The sequence below is a fragment of the Heterodontus francisci genome, chromosome 36, assembly GCF_036365525.1.
Source record: "Heterodontus francisci isolate sHetFra1 chromosome 36, sHetFra1.hap1, whole genome shotgun sequence".
In the NCBI taxonomy this organism is placed as follows: domain Eukaryota; kingdom Metazoa; phylum Chordata; class Chondrichthyes; order Heterodontiformes; family Heterodontidae; genus Heterodontus; species Heterodontus francisci.
The window spans coordinates 2,928,051-2,943,976 of NC_090406.1; the positions used below are offsets into that span (position 1 = coordinate 2,928,051).

Below are 15,926 nucleotides of genomic sequence, written 5' to 3' on the forward strand. Positions count from 1 at the left end.
CTGGGCCACCCCTCCCAGTACAGCTACAGAAACTGGGCCACCCCTCCCTGTACAGCTACAGACGCTGGGCCACCCCTCCCTGTACAGCTACAGAAACTGGGCCACCCCTCCCTGTCCAGCTACAGACTCTGGGCCACCCCTCCCAGTACAGCTACAGAAACTGGGCCACCCCTCCCTGTCCAGCTACAGACGCTGGGCCACCCCTCCCTGTCCAGCTACAGACTCTGGGCCACCCCTCCCAGTACAGCTACAGACGCTGGGCCACCCCTCCCTGTACAGCTACAGAAACTGGGCCACCCCTCCCTGTAAAGCTACAGACTCTGGGCCACCCCTCCCAGTACAGCTACAGAAACTGGGCCACCCCTCCCTGTACAGCTACAGAAACTGGGCCACCCCTCCCTGTACAGCTACAGACGCTGGGCCACCCCTCCCTGTACAGCTACAGAAACTGGGCCACCCCTCCCTGTACAGCTACAGATGGGCCACCCCTCCCTGTACAGCTACAGACGCTGGGCCACCCCTCCCTGTACAGCTACAGAAACTGGGCCACCCCTCCCTGTACAGCTACAGAAACTGGGCCACCCCTCCCTGTACAGCTACAGAAACTGGGCCACCCCTCCTTGTACAGCTACAGAAACTGGGCCACCCCTCCCTGTACAGCTACAGACTCTGGGCCACCCCTCCCTGTACAGCTACAGACTCTGGGCCACCCCTCCCTGTACAGCTACAGACGCTGGGCCACCCCTCCCTGTACAGCTACAGAAACTGGGCCACCCCTCCCTGTACAGCTACAGAAACTGGGCCACCCCTCCCTGTACAGCTACAGAAACTGGGCCACCCCTCCTTGTACAGCTACAGAAACTGGGCCACCCCTCCTTGTACAGCTACAGAAACTGGGCCACCCCTCCCTGTACAGCTACAGACTCTGGGCCACCCCTCCCTGTACAGCTACAGACTCTGGGCCACCCCTCCCTGTACAGCTACAGAAACTGGGTCACCCCTCCCTGTACAGCTACAGACTCTGGGCCACCCCTCCCTGTACAGCTACAGAAACTGGGCCACCCCTCCCTGTACAGCTACAGAAACTGGGCCACCCCTCCCTGTACAGCTACAGACGCTGGGCCACCCCTCCCTGTACAGCTACAGACTCTGGGCCACCCCTCCCTGTACAGCTACAGACTCTGGGCCACCCCTCCCTGTACAGCTACAGACTCTGGGCCACCCCTCCCTGTACAGCTACAGACTCTGGGCCACCCCTCCCTGTACAGCTACAGAAACTGGGCCACCCCTCCCTGTACAGCTACAGACTCTGGGCCACCCCTCCCTGTACAGCTACAGACTCTGGGCCACCCCTCCTTGTACAGCTACAGACTCTGGGCCACCCCTCCTTGTACAGCTACAGACTCTGGGCCACCCCTCCTTGTACAGCTCTGCGTTTAAAATCAGTCTGAATGATGAATCATCCAGAACTGGCGCTGATAAAGAATTTGAATCCATGGAATGACAGACCCTCAGGCCCCTCCCACCAGGGGCAACCAGGACCCTCAGGCTCAGCCTCCCCAGTGGGGATCAGGCCCCTCCCCTCATCCCAGAGTTTTGTCAGAGAAGTTTTTGAGTGGGACAGTGGCTTTGTTTTAAAACAGAAAGCTGAAAGTTCAGGGTAAAAGTGGCCTCACAAATAACTTTCCTCATTACAATAACAACCAGACTGAGCACAGCATCGACACTTAAGAGATTCTCTTTAAACACTGACAATTCGATAGATTTCGATCACAATCAAGAACAAAATGAAAATTATCATCGTAACCAGTCAACATTCTGGCAACTCGCCTGCTACCAAAAGACTGGTCTCCGTGGCAATATTGAGATCAGGCAGCTCCCAGTTTGGCTGCATCTCGTATAACTCCAGTCAATTGCCTTTTAAATCTCCTCTCGCCAACCCCACCAGGCAATGCTGGGGCTGAATAGTGGATCTGGGAATCATCTCTCCCAAAAATAATAAATAAAAGCAGAATGCTTTAGTGCTTCTGAGGCATGCTGGCCCGGGGAGGGGCAGTGTTCACACTGGCTGAACGCCTTCCCTATCTCCAAAAAAACGAACTCACTCTGAAACTAAGCATGTCACTTAGTGCAATTTAGCATTTTGATTGTTTTTATTTTAAAAAGCATCAAAACGCTTGCTAAAGACATCTAGTTGTGTATAAACCTCCATCCCACCCACTCATTTATGTCACGTTGCAGCTAAAATACTGAAATGCACAGCTCAACGTGGCAGCTCTCGGTAAACGGGCTGGAGGACTTGGCTTTGTACTGATGCCCACAAGTGGTCCTGTGACGGAGGTCCTGTGGCGCAGGTCCTGTGACGGAGGTCCTGCTGCGGAGGCTCGGGAAACCAGGTCCCCACTCCGCAGGATGGACAAAGTGCAACAGTGACATCAAGAGGCAAAAACCCGGTACTGCGCAAACTTCCAAATGGCAGCAATCAGAGCAAGAGGCATTAAACACGTTGAGCCGTTAATTGGGACGGCTTTCCATTGAGAATCGACTATGATGCGTCTAAAGTGCGGCTCTCCTCCTTATTGATAGTTTAATCTGGCACATACTGCACAATCACCAAGTGTAGTGTCCACTGCATTGAGCTGGGTGACAACAGTGAGCAATGATAGAGACCCCTTATCTGTGGCCCACAGGGTAAACGCATCCCTTCTGTAGATGAAGTACTGAGCCTCGGAGAGCAGGAGGGTGTCGGACTATGTCCCAGCCGTGTGCTAAAGCAGCCAATCTGAGCCGCACACATCACCTTCGAGAGGAGACAGGAGCCAAGCCAAGTGTCGATAGCTGGGGAAGAGACGAGTCAAGTGGGAGCAGTATGGCGATGAGCTGTGGTGAGACGGTAGCTCAGCACCAGCCCTCAGAGGTGGCCAGCACCAAGAGATCAGCCCACACCAACTCCACAAGAATAGACTTTTTATTTGGTGACAATTTTCTCTCCTGCCCTCCTTAAGGTCACTAGTATCTCCCTCCAATAACTCACCTAAGTGGCTATTCTTTCAGGCGTAAGGTTAGATCGTGGGTGCTAGAATAACCACCATGGCAGGAATTACACTCGACCCCAATTTTGTCCTCACTCGACATCTTGCCAGTGCAGGTCAGTTTCCCCTTCTTAGCCCTGTGTGCCATCCTGACCGAGATCAGCTAACTCAGCACGAAGCATGGGTCTGTGAGACTCAGTCATGCCCAGTGGTTACTGACCCTGAGATTCAGGACTTTCTGGTAAAGATTAAACTCTCCATTGGCCACACTTGATTTTCCGCCTCCCACACACCTTCACTGTTCACCATTCTGCAGCTAAACAAGACAAGATCATCCCTTAATTGAGGAATATGAGTTTTTAAACCTCCCTGTAAAGATGCTTCTATGCACAAAACCATAAAAAAAATCCTCAGGACAATCAAACTTCCAAAAGACACTAATTTAAACAGTGACATTTCTGTAAAGGAAAAAGCCTGAAATTGGAAACCTTTCCATAAAACTCTCACAAAATCTCCTGAATTTCAGGCAGTTAATACATTAACACGTGTGTTTGCTTTTACATTTCCAAACCTTGATACCCCAGCTCACTCAGAGGATAATGTACAGGATTGCTTCATACACAGTACAACTTCAGAGAAAGTTAAAAGACACTGAACTTCCATCGGGTGTCAAACAGACATTGTCATACAGATAACAGAAACATGAGTTCTGTGTACTGAGCACAGATTCTCTACACCAAACACCTTTCCAATTACTGACTCTTCTCTGCAGCCAGAGTCAAAGTGCTCTATATCTCTGAGTGAGTGGCAGTTTGAGCTTACAGCCCAGACTGGCTTCCGTTTGCAAAGACACACTAATTACTTTTATTTAAGCTTCAGTTGGCAGTTTTGACTCGGTTTGCATGTGGCTTCCTTACATCAAGAACAGTAATACTTCCACCCAGAGCTGGACAGGAATACTGAACACTGTGTACAGACTGGAACAAAGCTGCCCACCAGCCCTAAGACTGGAACAAAGCTGCCCACCAGCCCTACATCAAAGCATCAGCAGCTCACAGGCAGTCCCAATGTTTAATACTGGTCAATTGCTGCAAATTGAGAAAACAATGGGTGTTAGCAACTTGGGAACTCCTCAGCGTCATTCAAAACTGGACTGTGTAGGTCCTGATGAGTTCTAATTGGTGTAGAGTTGGTGCCCTCAGTTTAATGCAGCCACTCTGGAGTTGACTGATGTCTCCAACGGGTGCAGACCCCAGGGTAACAGCAGCTGTGTCTGAAGTCTGCTGAGGTGAAGTCACAGCTTCCCGAGCTGACTGATTCGTGTGCTTCTCAAAGGCTGCACCAGATATATGCCACGTGTAAAATGTGAACAACATTTTCAAGCAATGATACACTCTGTTTTCCTTTCAGGACAGGAGGTGGGGGGGAGGTGCGGGGAGAGGGGGCAATGGCTGGAGACCACACGAGTCATTACTTACTAGTCCTGCTGTGTCGTGGTCCAGCTGCTTCAGTCTGTATCCTGCACACAGGATCACACAGTGTACACATCAGCAAGCTGTGCAGTACCAAAAATATGCCATGCAGTGGGTAAGACCAATGTTTTTGCGGGACGGTGGGGATGCGAATACAGCAATTGTCGAGGAGGTGGGAATGAAGAGAGAGAGAAAGGGGGTCAAGGATCACAAGCAGATTCATGTCAAGTGCATTTCATCATTGATAACACTGGCTGTGTTCAGTAGACTGATGCTGCAATGATCATTCTCTTATACAGGAGTCAGGCAGCTAACACAATCACCTCACCAGCCTGAAGCATCGTGTATCGACCACAGGTGGGCACGCAGAGCACTTGCGACTGCGGTGTGTGAGTGTGTAAGCACAAGTGCGTGCAGAAGCGTGTCATGGCGATGAAGGGCACCGGCTGTACTGTACACGGTATCTGTTGACAGGAATATCGTGGATGGTGTCAGTTTCACAAATGGTTTTACACGGGATCAGGTCCTCGACATCCTCGCCCATCAGCCAATCCTGAACCAGCTCGCCCATCTCATCGGTCACATGGTCCTCCAGCCATCGGTTGTGCCATTCCAGAAACTGCTGGTGCTGGAACCTGGCAACTTGGCACTGGGACTGCGGGGGAGGGAAGGGAGGAGAGAAAGTGAGAGAGAGGGAGGGAGGGAGGGAGGGAGGAATTGGGGGTACAGTGGGTGGGTGGGTGGTGGGACAGGGGGAGAGAGAGAGAGAGGGGGGGAGCAGCGGTGGGGGAGAGAGAGACACACAAGGGAGCGGGGCGGTGGGGGAGGGGTAGAGAGAGACAAGGGGGTAGGGGAGGGGGAGACAGAGACGGAGGGGGGAGAGACAGAGAGAGAGACATGGGGAGGGGGGAGAGACAGAGAGAGAGACGAGGGGGAGGGGGGAGAGACAGAGAGAGACGAGGGGGAGGGGGGAGAGACAGAGAGAGACGAGGGGGAGGGGGGAGAGACAGAGAGAGACGAGGGGGGAGAGACAGAGAGAGACGAGGGGGAGGGGGGAGAGACAGAGAGAGACGAGGGGGAGGGGGGAGAGACAGAGAGAGACGAGGGGGAGGGGGGAGAGACAGAGAGAGACGAGGGGGAGGGGGGAGAGACAGAGAGAGACGAGGGGGAGGGGGGCGAGACAGAGAGAGACGAGGGGGAGGGGGGCGAGAGAGAGAGACGAGGGGGAGGGGGGCGAGAGAGAGAGACGAGGGGGAGGGGGGCGAGAGAGAGAGACGAGGGGGAGGGGGGCGAGAGAGAGAGACGAGGGGGAGGGGGGCGAGAGAGAGAGTGACGAGGGGGAGGGGGGCGAGAGAGAGAGTGACGAGGGGGAGGGGGGCGAGAGAGAGAGTGACGAGGGGGAGGGGGCGAGAGAGAGAGTGACGAGGGGGTGGGGGCGAGAGAGAGTGAGACGAGGGGGAGGGGGCGAGAGAGAGAGTGACGAGGGGGAGGGGGCGAGAGAGAGAGTGACGAGGGGGAGGGGGCGAGAGAGAGAGTGACGAGGGGGAGGGGGCGAGAGAGAGAGTGACGAGGGGGAGGGGGCGAGAGAGAGAGTGACGAGGGGGAGGGGACGAGGGCGAGAGGGACGAGGGCGAGGGGGACGAGAGACGAGGGCGAGGGGGACGAGAGACGAGGGCGAGGGGGACGAGAGACGAGGGCGAGGGGGACGAGAGACGAGGGCGAGGGGGAGCGAGAGACGAGGGGGACGGGGAGCGAGAGACGAGGGGGACGGGGAGCGAGAGACGAGGGGGACGGGGAGCGAGAGACGAGGGGGACGGGGAGCGAGAGACGAGGGGGACGGGGAGCGAGAGACGAGGGGGACGGGGAGCGAGAGACGAGGGGGACGGGGAGCGAGAGACGAGGGGGACGGGGAGCGAGAGACGAGGGGGACGGGGAGCGAGAGACGAGGGGGACGGGGAGCGAGAGACGAGGGGGACGGGGAGCGAGAGACGAGGGGGACGGGGAGCGAGAGACGAGGGGGACGGGGAGCGAGAGACGAGGGGGACGGGGAGCGAGAGACGAGGGGGACGGGGAGCGAGAGACGAGGGGGACGGGGAGCGAGAGACGAGGGGGACGGGGAGCGAGAGACGAGGGGGACGGGGAGCGAGAGACGAGGGGGACGGGGAGCGAGAGACGAGGGGGACGGGGAGCGAGAGACGAGGGGGACGGGGAGCGAGAGACGAGGGGGACGGGGAGCGAGAGACGAGGGGGACGGGGAGCGAGAGACGAGGGGGACGGGGAGCGAGAGACGAGGGGGACGGGGAGCGAGAGACGAGGGGGACGGGGAGCGAGAGACGAGGGGGACGGGGAGCGAGAGACGAGGGGGACGGGGAGCGAGAGACGAGGGGGACGGGGAGCGAGAGACGAGGGGAACGGGGAGCGAGAGACCAGGGGGACGGGGAGCGAGAGACCAGGGGGACGGGGAGCGAGAGACCAGGGGGACGGGGAGCGAGAGACCAGGGGGACGGGGAGCGAGAGACCAGGGGGACGGGGAGCGAGAGACCAGGGGGACGGGGAGCGAGAGACCAGGGGGACGGGGAGCGAGAGACGAGGGGTACGGGGAGAGACAGACGAGGGGTACGGGGAGAGACAGACGAGGGGTACGGGGAGAGACAGACGAGGGGTACGGGGAGAGACAGACGAGGGGTACGGGGAGAGACAGACGAGGGGTACGGGGAGCGAGAGACGAGGGGGACGGGGAGCGAGAGACGAGGGGGACGGGGAGCGAGAGACGAGGGGGACGGGGAGCGAGAGACGAGGGGGACGGGGAGCGAGAGACGAGGGGGACGGGGAGCGAGAGACGAGGGGGACGGGGAGCGAGAGACGAGGGGGACGGGGAGCGAGAGACGAGGGGGACGGGGAGCGAGAGACGAGGGGGACGGGGAGCGAGAGACGAGGGGGACGGGGAGCGAGAGACGAGGGGGACGGGGAGCGAGAGACGAGGGGGACGGGGAGCGAGAGACGAGGGGGACGGGGAGCGAGAGACGAGGGGGACGGGGAGCGAGAGACGAGGGGGACGGGGAGCGAGAGACGAGGGGGACGGGGAGCGAGAGACGAGGGGGACGGGGAGCGAGAGACGAGGGGGACGGGGAGCGAGAGACGAGGGGGACGGGGAGCGAGAGACGAGGGGGACGGGGAGCGAGAGACGAGGGGGACGGGGAGCGAGAGACGAGGGGGACGGGGAGCGAGAGACGAGGGGGACGGGGAGCGAGAGACGAGGGGGACGGGGAGCGAGAGACGAGGGGGACGGGGAGCGAGAGACGAGGGGGACGGGGAGCGAGAGACGAGGGGGACGGGGAGCGAGAGACGAGGGGGACGGGGAGCGAGAGACGAGGGGGACGGGGAGCGAGAGACGAGGGGGACGGGGAGCGAGAGACGAGGGGGACGGGGAGCGAGAGACGAGGGGGACGGGGAGCGAGAGACGAGGGGGACGGGGAGCGAGAGACGAGGGGGACGGGGAGCGAGAGACGAGGGGGACGGGGAGCGAGAGACGAGGGGGACGGGGAGCGAGAGACGAGGGGGACGGGGAGCGAGAGACGAGGGGGACGGGGAGCGAGAGACGAGGGGGACGGGGAGCGAGAGACGAGGGGGACGGGGAGCGAGAGACGAGGGGGACGGGGAGCGAGAGACGAGGGGGACGGGGAGCGAGAGACGAGGGGGACGGGGAGCGAGAGACGAGGGGGACGGGGAGCGAGAGACGAGGGGGACGGGGAGCGAGAGACGAGGGGGACGGGGAGCGAGAGACGAGGGGGACGGGGAGCGAGAGACGAGGGGGACGGGGAGCGAGAGACGAGGGGGACGGGGAGCGAGAGACGAGGGGGACGGGGAGCGAGAGACGAGGGGGACGGGGAGCGAGAGACGAGGGGGACGGGGAGCGAGAGACGAGGGGGACGGGGAGCGAGAGACGAGGGGGACGGGGAGCGAGAGACGAGGGGGACGGGGAGCGAGAGACGAGGGGGACGGGGAGCGAGAGACGAGGGGGACGGGGAGCGAGAGACGAGGGGGACGGGGAGCGAGAGACGAGGGGGACGGGGAGCGAGAGACGAGGGGGACGGGGAGCGAGAGACGAGGGGGACGGGGAGCGAGAGACGAGGGGGACGGGGAGCGAGAGACCAGGGGGACGGGGAGCGAGAGACCAGGGGGACGGGGAGCGAGAGACCAGGGGGACGGGGAGCGAGAGACCAGGGGGACGGGGAGCGAGAGACCAGGGGGACGGGGAGCGAGAGACCAGGGGGACGGGGAGCGAGAGACCAGGGGGACGGGGAGCGAGAGACCAGGGGGACGGGGAGCGAGAGACGAGGGGTACGGGGAGAGACAGACGAGGGGTACGGGGAGAGACAGACGAGGGGTACGGGGAGAGACAGACGAGGGGTACGGGGAGAGACAGACGAGGGGTACGGGGAGAGACAGACGAGGGGTACGGGGAGAGACAGACGAGGGGTACGGGGGGAGAGAGAGACGAGGGGGACGGGGAGAGAGAGAAAGAGAGAGAGGGGTGAGGGAGAGGGACATGGAGAGAGATTTGGGGGAGGAAATGGAAGAAAGAGGGAAAATCAGAATAGGAGTGTCAATGCTTGTACCTAAAAGCAAACACATTCCCTACAATGTGCAACTCGATGATAAATCTGAGTAACAAACTAAATGGCCCTGCACCCAGTGCAGTGAGAGGGAGCTGGAAACAGCTGATACACAAATCACACCACCGTTAAGAAACGTAAAATAATTGCTCAGAGGTGAGAGCATCTGTACTGGGAATGGAACAAATTTCATTTCATGTTCCTGCTATTCTCAAATACTCCCAGGACATACCACAAGGGATTAGATAGAGTAAAGCTCCCTCTGCACTGTCCCCATCAAACACTCCCAGGGCAGGTACAGCACAGGTTAGATCCAGAGTAAAGCTCCCTCTGCACTGTCCCCATCAAACACTCCCAGGACAGGTACAGCACAGGTTAGATCCAGAGTAAAGCTCCCTCTGCACTGTCCCCATCATAATCCATATTCCGAGGGTTCACAATGTCTACCATTTGTTTGACTGTGTGTGAGTTGGAGGAGTGGTTACCTCGCGAGGCCGAGTGAGTGTGAGTTGGAGGAGTGGTTACCTCGCGAGGCCAAATGTGTGAGAGTTGGAGGAGTGGTTACCTCGCGAGGCCGAGTGAGTGAGTTGGAGGAGTGGTTACCTCGTGAGTGTGTGAGTTGGAGGAGTGGTTACCTCGCGAGGCTGAGTGAGTGTGAGAGTTGGAGGAGTGGTTACCTCGCGAGGCCAAATGTGTGAGAGTTGGAGGAGTGGTTACCTCGCGAGGCCGAGTGAGTGTGAGAGTTGGAGGAGTGGTTACCTCGTGAGGCCGAGTGAGTGTGAGTTGGAGGAGTGGTTACCTCGTGAGTGTGTGAGTTGGAGGAGTGGTTACCTCGCGAGGCCGAGTGAGTGTGAGAGTTGGAGGAGTGGTTACCTCGCGGGTGTGTGAGTTGGAGGAGTGGTTACCTCGCGAGGCCAAATGTGTGAGAGTTGGAGGAGTGGTTACCTCGCGAGGCCAAATGTGTGAGAGTTGGAGGAGTGGTTACCTCGCGAGGCCGAGTGAGTGTGAGTTGGAGGAGTGGTTACCTCGTGAGTGTGAGAGTTGGAGGAGTGGTTACCTCGCGAGGCCAAATGTGTGAGAGTTGGAGGAGTGGTTACCTCGCGAGGCCGAGTGAGTGTGAGAGTTGGAGGAGTGGTTACCTCGTGAGGCCGAGTGAGTGTGAGTTGGAGGAGTGGTTACCTCGTGAGTGTGTGAGTTGGAGGAGTGGTTACCTCGCGAGGCCGAGTGAGTGTGAGTTGGAGGAGTGGTTACCTCGCGAGGCCAAATGTGTGAGAGTTGGAGGAGTGGTTACCTCGCGAGGCCGAGTGAGTGAGTTGGAGGAGTGGTTACCTCGTGAGTGTGTGAGTTGGAGGAGTGGTTACCTCGCGAGGCTGAGTGAGTGTGAGAGTTGGAGGAGTGGTTACCTCGCGAGGCCAAATGTGTGAGAGTTGGAGGAGTGGTTACCTCGCGAGGCCGAGTGAGTGTGAGAGTTGGAGGAGTGGTTACCTCGTGAGGCCGAGTGAGTGTGAGTTGGAGGAGTGGTTACCTCGTGAGTGTGTGAGTTGGAGGAGTGGTTACCTCGCGAGGCCGAGTGAGTGTGAGAGTTGGAGGAGTGGTTACCTCGCGGGTGTGTGAGTTGGAGGAGTGGTTACCTCGCGAGGCCAAATGTGTGAGAGTTGGAGGAGTGGTTACCTCGCGAGGCCAAATGTGTGAGAGTTGGAGGAGTGGTTACCTCGCGAGGCCGAGTGAGTGTGAGTTGGAGGAGTGGTTACCTCGTGAGTGTGAGAGTTGGAGGAGTGGTTACCTCGCGAGGCCAAATGTGTGAGAGTTGGAGGAGTGGTTACCTCGCGAGGCCGAGTGAGTGTGAGAGTTGGAGGAGTGGTTACCTCGTGAGGCCGAGTGAGTGTGAGTTGGAGGAGTGGTTACCTCGTGAGTGTGTGAGTTGGAGGAGTGGTTACCTCGCGAGGCCGAGTGAGTGGGAGAGTTGGAGGAGTGGTTACCTCGCGAGGCCAAATGTGTGAGAGTTGGAGGAGTGGTTACCTCGCGAGGCCAAATGTGTGAGAGTTGGAGGAGTGGTTACCTCGCGAGGCCGAGTGAGTGTGAGAGTTGGAGGAGTGGTTACCTCGCGAGGCCAAATGTGAGAGAGTTGGAGGAGTGGTTACCTCGCGAGGCTGAGTGAGTGTGAGAGTTGGAGGAGTGGTTACCTCGCGGGTGTGTGAGTTGGAGGAGTGGTTACCTCGCAAGGCCAAATGTGTGAGAGTTGGAGGAGTGGTTACCTCGCGAGGCTGAGTGAGTGTGAGAGTTGGAGGAGTGGTTACCTCGCTAGGCCAAATGTGTGAGAGTTGGAGGTGGTTACCTCGCGAGGCTGAGTGAGTGTGAGAGTTGGAGGAGTGGTTACCTCGCGGGTGTGAGTTGGAGGAGTGGTTACCTCGCGAGGCCGAGTGAGTGTGTGAGATGGAGGAGTGGTTACCTCACGAGGCCGAGTGAGTGTGAGTTGGAGCAGTGGTTACCTCGCGAGGCCAAATGTGTGAGAGTTGGAGGAGTGGTTACCTCGCGAGGCCAAATGTGTGAGAGTTGGAGGAGTGGTTACCTCGCGAGGCTGAGTGAGTGTGAGAGTTGGAGGAGTGGTTACCTCGCGGGTGTGAGTTGGAGGAGTGGTTACCTCGCGGGGCCGAGTGAGTGTGTGAGATGGAGGAGTGGTTACCTCACGAGGCCGAGTGAGTGTGAGTTGGAGCAGTGGTTACCTCGCGAGGCCAAATGTGTGAGAGTTGGAGGAGTGGTTACCTCGCGAGGCTGAGTGAGTGTGAGAGTTGGAGGAGTGGTTACCTCGCGAGGCCAAATGTGTGAGAGTTGGAGGAGTGGTTACCTCGCGAGGCTGAGTGAGTGTGAGAGTTGGAGGAGTGGTTACCTCGCGAGGCCAAATGTGTGAGAGTTGGAGGAGTGGTTACCTCGCGAGGCTGAGTGAGTGTGAGAGTTGGAGGAGTGGTTACCTCACGAGGCCGAGTGAGTGTGAGTTGGAGCAGTGGTTACCTCGCGAGGCCGAGTGAGTGTGAGTTGGAGCAGTGGTTACCTCACGAGGCCGAGTGAGTGTGTGAGATGGAGGAGTGTGTGTGTGAGATGGAGCAGTGGTTACCTCACGAGGCCGAGTGAGTGTGAGTTGGAGGAGTGGTTACCTCGCGAGGCCGAGTGAGTGTGTGAGTTGGAGGAGTGGTTACCTCGTGAGGCCGAGTGAGTGTGAGTTGGAGGAGTGGTTACCTCGTGAGTGTGTGAGATGGAGGAGTGGTTACCTCACGAGGCCGAGTGAATGTGTGAGTTGGAGGAGTGGTTACCTCGCGAGGCCAAATGTGTGAGAGTTGGAGGAGTGGTTACCTCGCAAGGCTGAGTGAGTGTGAGAGTTGGAGGAGTGGTTACCTCGCGAGGCCAAATGTGTGAGAGTTGGAGGAGTGGTTACCTCGCGAGGCTGAGTGAGTGTGAGAGTTGGAGGAGTGGTTACCTCGCGGGTGTGAGTTGGAGGAGTGGTTACCTCGCGAGGCCGAGTGAGTGTGTGAGATGGAGGAGTGGTTACCTCACGAGGCCGAGTGAGTGTGAGTTGGAGCAGTGGTTACCTCGCGAGGCCAAATGTGTGAGAGTTGGAGGAGTGGTTACCTCGCGAGGCTGAGTGAGTGTGAGAGTTGGAGGAGTGGTTACCTCGCGAGGCCAAATGTGTGAGAGTTGGAGGAGTGGTTACCTCGCGAGGCTGAGTGAGTGTGAGAGTTGGAGGAGTGGTTACCTCGCGAGGCCAAATGTGTGAGAGTTGGAGGAGTGGTTACCTCGCGAGGCTGAGTGAGTGTGAGAGTTGGAGGAGTGGTTACCTCGCGGGTGTGAGTTGGAGGAGTGGTTACCTCGCGAGGCCGAGTGAGTGTGTGAGATGGAGGAGTGGTTACCTCACGAGGCCGAGTGAGTGTGAGTTGGAGCAGTGGTTACCTCGCGAGGCCGAGTGAGTGTGAGTTGGAGGAGTGGTTACCTCGCGAGGCCGAGTGAGTGTGAGTTGGAGCAGTGGTTACCTCACGAGGCCGAGTGAGTGTGTGAGATGGAGGAGTGTGTGTGTGAGATGGAGCAGTGGTTACCTCACGAGGCCGAGTGAGTGTGAGTTGGAGGAGTGGTTACCTCGCGAGGCCGAGTGAGTGTGTGAGTTGGAGGAGTGGTTACCTCGTGAGGCCGAGTGAGTGTGAGTTGGAGGAGTGGTTACCTCGTGAGTGTGTGAGATGGAGGAGTGGTTACCTCATGAGGCCGAGTGAATGTGTGAGTTGGAGGAGTGGTTACCTCACGAGGCCGAGTGAGTGAGAGTTGGAGGAGTGGTTACCTCGCGAGGCCAAATGTGTGTGAGTTGGAGGAGTGGTTACCTCGCGAGGCCGAGTGAGTGTGTGAGTTGGCGAGTGGTTACCTCACGAGGCCGAGTGAGTGAGAGTTGGAGGAGTGGTTACCTCGCAAGGCCAAATGTGTGTGAGTTGGAGGAGTGGTTACCTCGCGAGGCCAAGTGAGTGTGTGAGTTGGAGGAGTGGTTACCTCGCGAGGCCGAGTGAGTGTGTGAGTTGGAGTTGTGGTTACCTCACGAGCCCGGTGCAAGGCTCCACAGCGATACATGAAGTCTTCAGAGTTCATGACATAGACCAGCTTGTGAGTGTTCAGCTTAAATTTGCAGTCGATGTTGTTTGAGTTCTCCACTCCCAGACAGTATTGCTTGCTGTTCCTGCTCTCGTTTCTCATCGATAGAAACTGCTTCTGTTGCCATTTCCGAAATTTTCTAAGGTTTCTGCAAAACACAGATTTTTTAACCACCAAAGAATTGTTGAACTAAATCTTTTCCACCCTGTCCACACCTCCAACATTCCCATTCAGAGATATAACAAGAAATGGCAGTGTACAAGTCAGATTAATCAGGAGTGAAGGGGCAATATACTCCTTATTCTGTACACAGGACAGAAACCATCCCAGACAATTGAACAGAGAGGTCACGATGGTGGGGGTAGCTATGTGTGAACTCACCTGGGTAAAAACACTGGTTTATAAAAGAATCCATCCGTCTGTTCAAACTGCATTGCCTCTGGGCCAGCGTACTGCTCCATATAGCTTGTTAAATTCTGCCAATGAGAAGAGAAAAGAGTAGAATTACAATAGATGTTAATGTGCAGCCATGCAGCCATGTGCAGCCATGCAGCCATGCAGCATCCACAGTGGCTCAGTGAACAGCTGGAACACATGGAGCACACAGGTGTCCAGAAAGCAAAATGACTGCAGGCTCCAGGAATCTCAAATAAGAATGATGAGTGTTAGAAACAAGAATGGTGAGTATAAATGGCACAGTTCTTTCAAAGGGTTAGCAGAGGCCTCCTTCTGTGCTGTATCATTATATGATTCGAATACGAGAAAACCATCCAGCTGTAATAACAGAATATTTAAATTACACACTTCCCGAGACTCGTGGATACAGCAGTAATAAACTGCATGGACTCTGTGCAGTCCATTCCAACACTGCACTCAGAGGTGTGGAAAGTTCTCACCTGCAGTTCCAGGGGGTCATCGGAAGGGGCCTCCTCCGTGTCCAATAGTTCAATCGTCATGGAAACATGTCCCTTACACTGGATAAACATAATCTGCAGCAAATAGCAACAAGAATTCACTAGACACCATTTCACTGTGATTCACAACTTCTGCCAACAACCATTTTCCACCTCCATCCCCAGTCTCCCTCCTCTCAGAGCCATCCATATTCACACCCTCCCCTTAGCCACACCGAGCCTCTCATCATCCTCAAATCCCATTCAGCTGGCAGTGTCACAGGTCCTGGGTGTTCCCACACTATATAAACAGAGTAACTGGTGTGGTGAATCTGGTAGTTTGTTTGTTTTATCTGTTACCCCACCCATCAACAGTAGGACCCACAGGTTTGTGCCAATTACTCCTCTGTTCCTTTCAACCCAAGTTAATCCTTTCACTGCATCTTGTACAATTTCCCATTCATCAAGTTTCTGACTGTGTTAGCCTGAGTCTTTGCCCTCACACCTTGTAAAGTCTGTGGGCGCTGAAACAATGGCCACAACAACTGCTTTTCCAACTACAAACCAGCAAGCTCTCACTTGCACAATAGAATTGGCCCAAGCTTTCATTTTTCGCACTAGGAAAAAGGGATGCTAAGCAGACCTCCTGCATCACCACAGCTCAGCAGGAAGGGTCACGTGTTTTAGCGAGCAGTCCTTACCTTAAAGCAGTTTTCGTCAGGCATGATGCGCTCAGCCTTCAGCTGGTAGGCTGCTTCCAGGGTTGCTCTGACACACTGGGAGGGCAAACTCCCTCCAGCTGCTCCTCTCTTCCTCTCGCTCAAGTAAACCTCTGTCGCCTGCACGCACACATCATCACTCACCAGATGCTGCAGCTGAGAGAGACAAGAAACTGAGATTTAAGTGTCAGTCGTGGCTCAGTAGGGAGCACTCTCACTTCTGGGTCAGAAGGTTGGGGTTCAAGTCCCACTTCAGGACTTGAGCATAAAGGTTAAGGCTGACAATCCAGTGCAGTACTGAGGGAGTGCTGCACTGTCAGAGGTGCCAGCTTTCAGATGAGATGCTAAACCGAAGCCCCGTATGCCCTCTCAGATGGACATGAAAGATCCCATAGCACTATTGCTGAGAAGAGCAGGGAAGTTCTCCAAGGTGTCTTAGAGCCAATATTTATCCCTCAACCAACATCACAAAATAGATGATGTGGTCATTGCAACATTGCAGTTTGTGGGAGCTTGCTGTGCGCAAACTGGCTGTTGCATTTCTTACATGACAACAGTGACTACACATTAT

General features: G+C 56.9%; 1 protein-coding gene across 1 annotated transcript in view; it reads right to left on the reverse strand.

The window, feature by feature from the left end:
- Positions 1-4,042: 4,042 nt before the first annotated feature.
- The window catches only part of sin3b (SIN3 transcription regulator family member B), an 80,229-nt gene continuing 68,345 nt past the window's right edge, over positions 4,043-15,926 (reverse strand). Inside the window, 5 exon segments of the mRNA XM_068015968.1 lie at positions 4,043-5,159; positions 13,687-13,891; positions 14,125-14,219; positions 14,640-14,732; positions 15,338-15,511. Of these exon segments, the coding sequence (XP_067872069.1) occupies positions 4,929-5,159; positions 13,687-13,891; positions 14,125-14,219; positions 14,640-14,732; positions 15,338-15,511 (798 nt within the window). The 3' untranslated portion in view covers positions 4,043-4,928.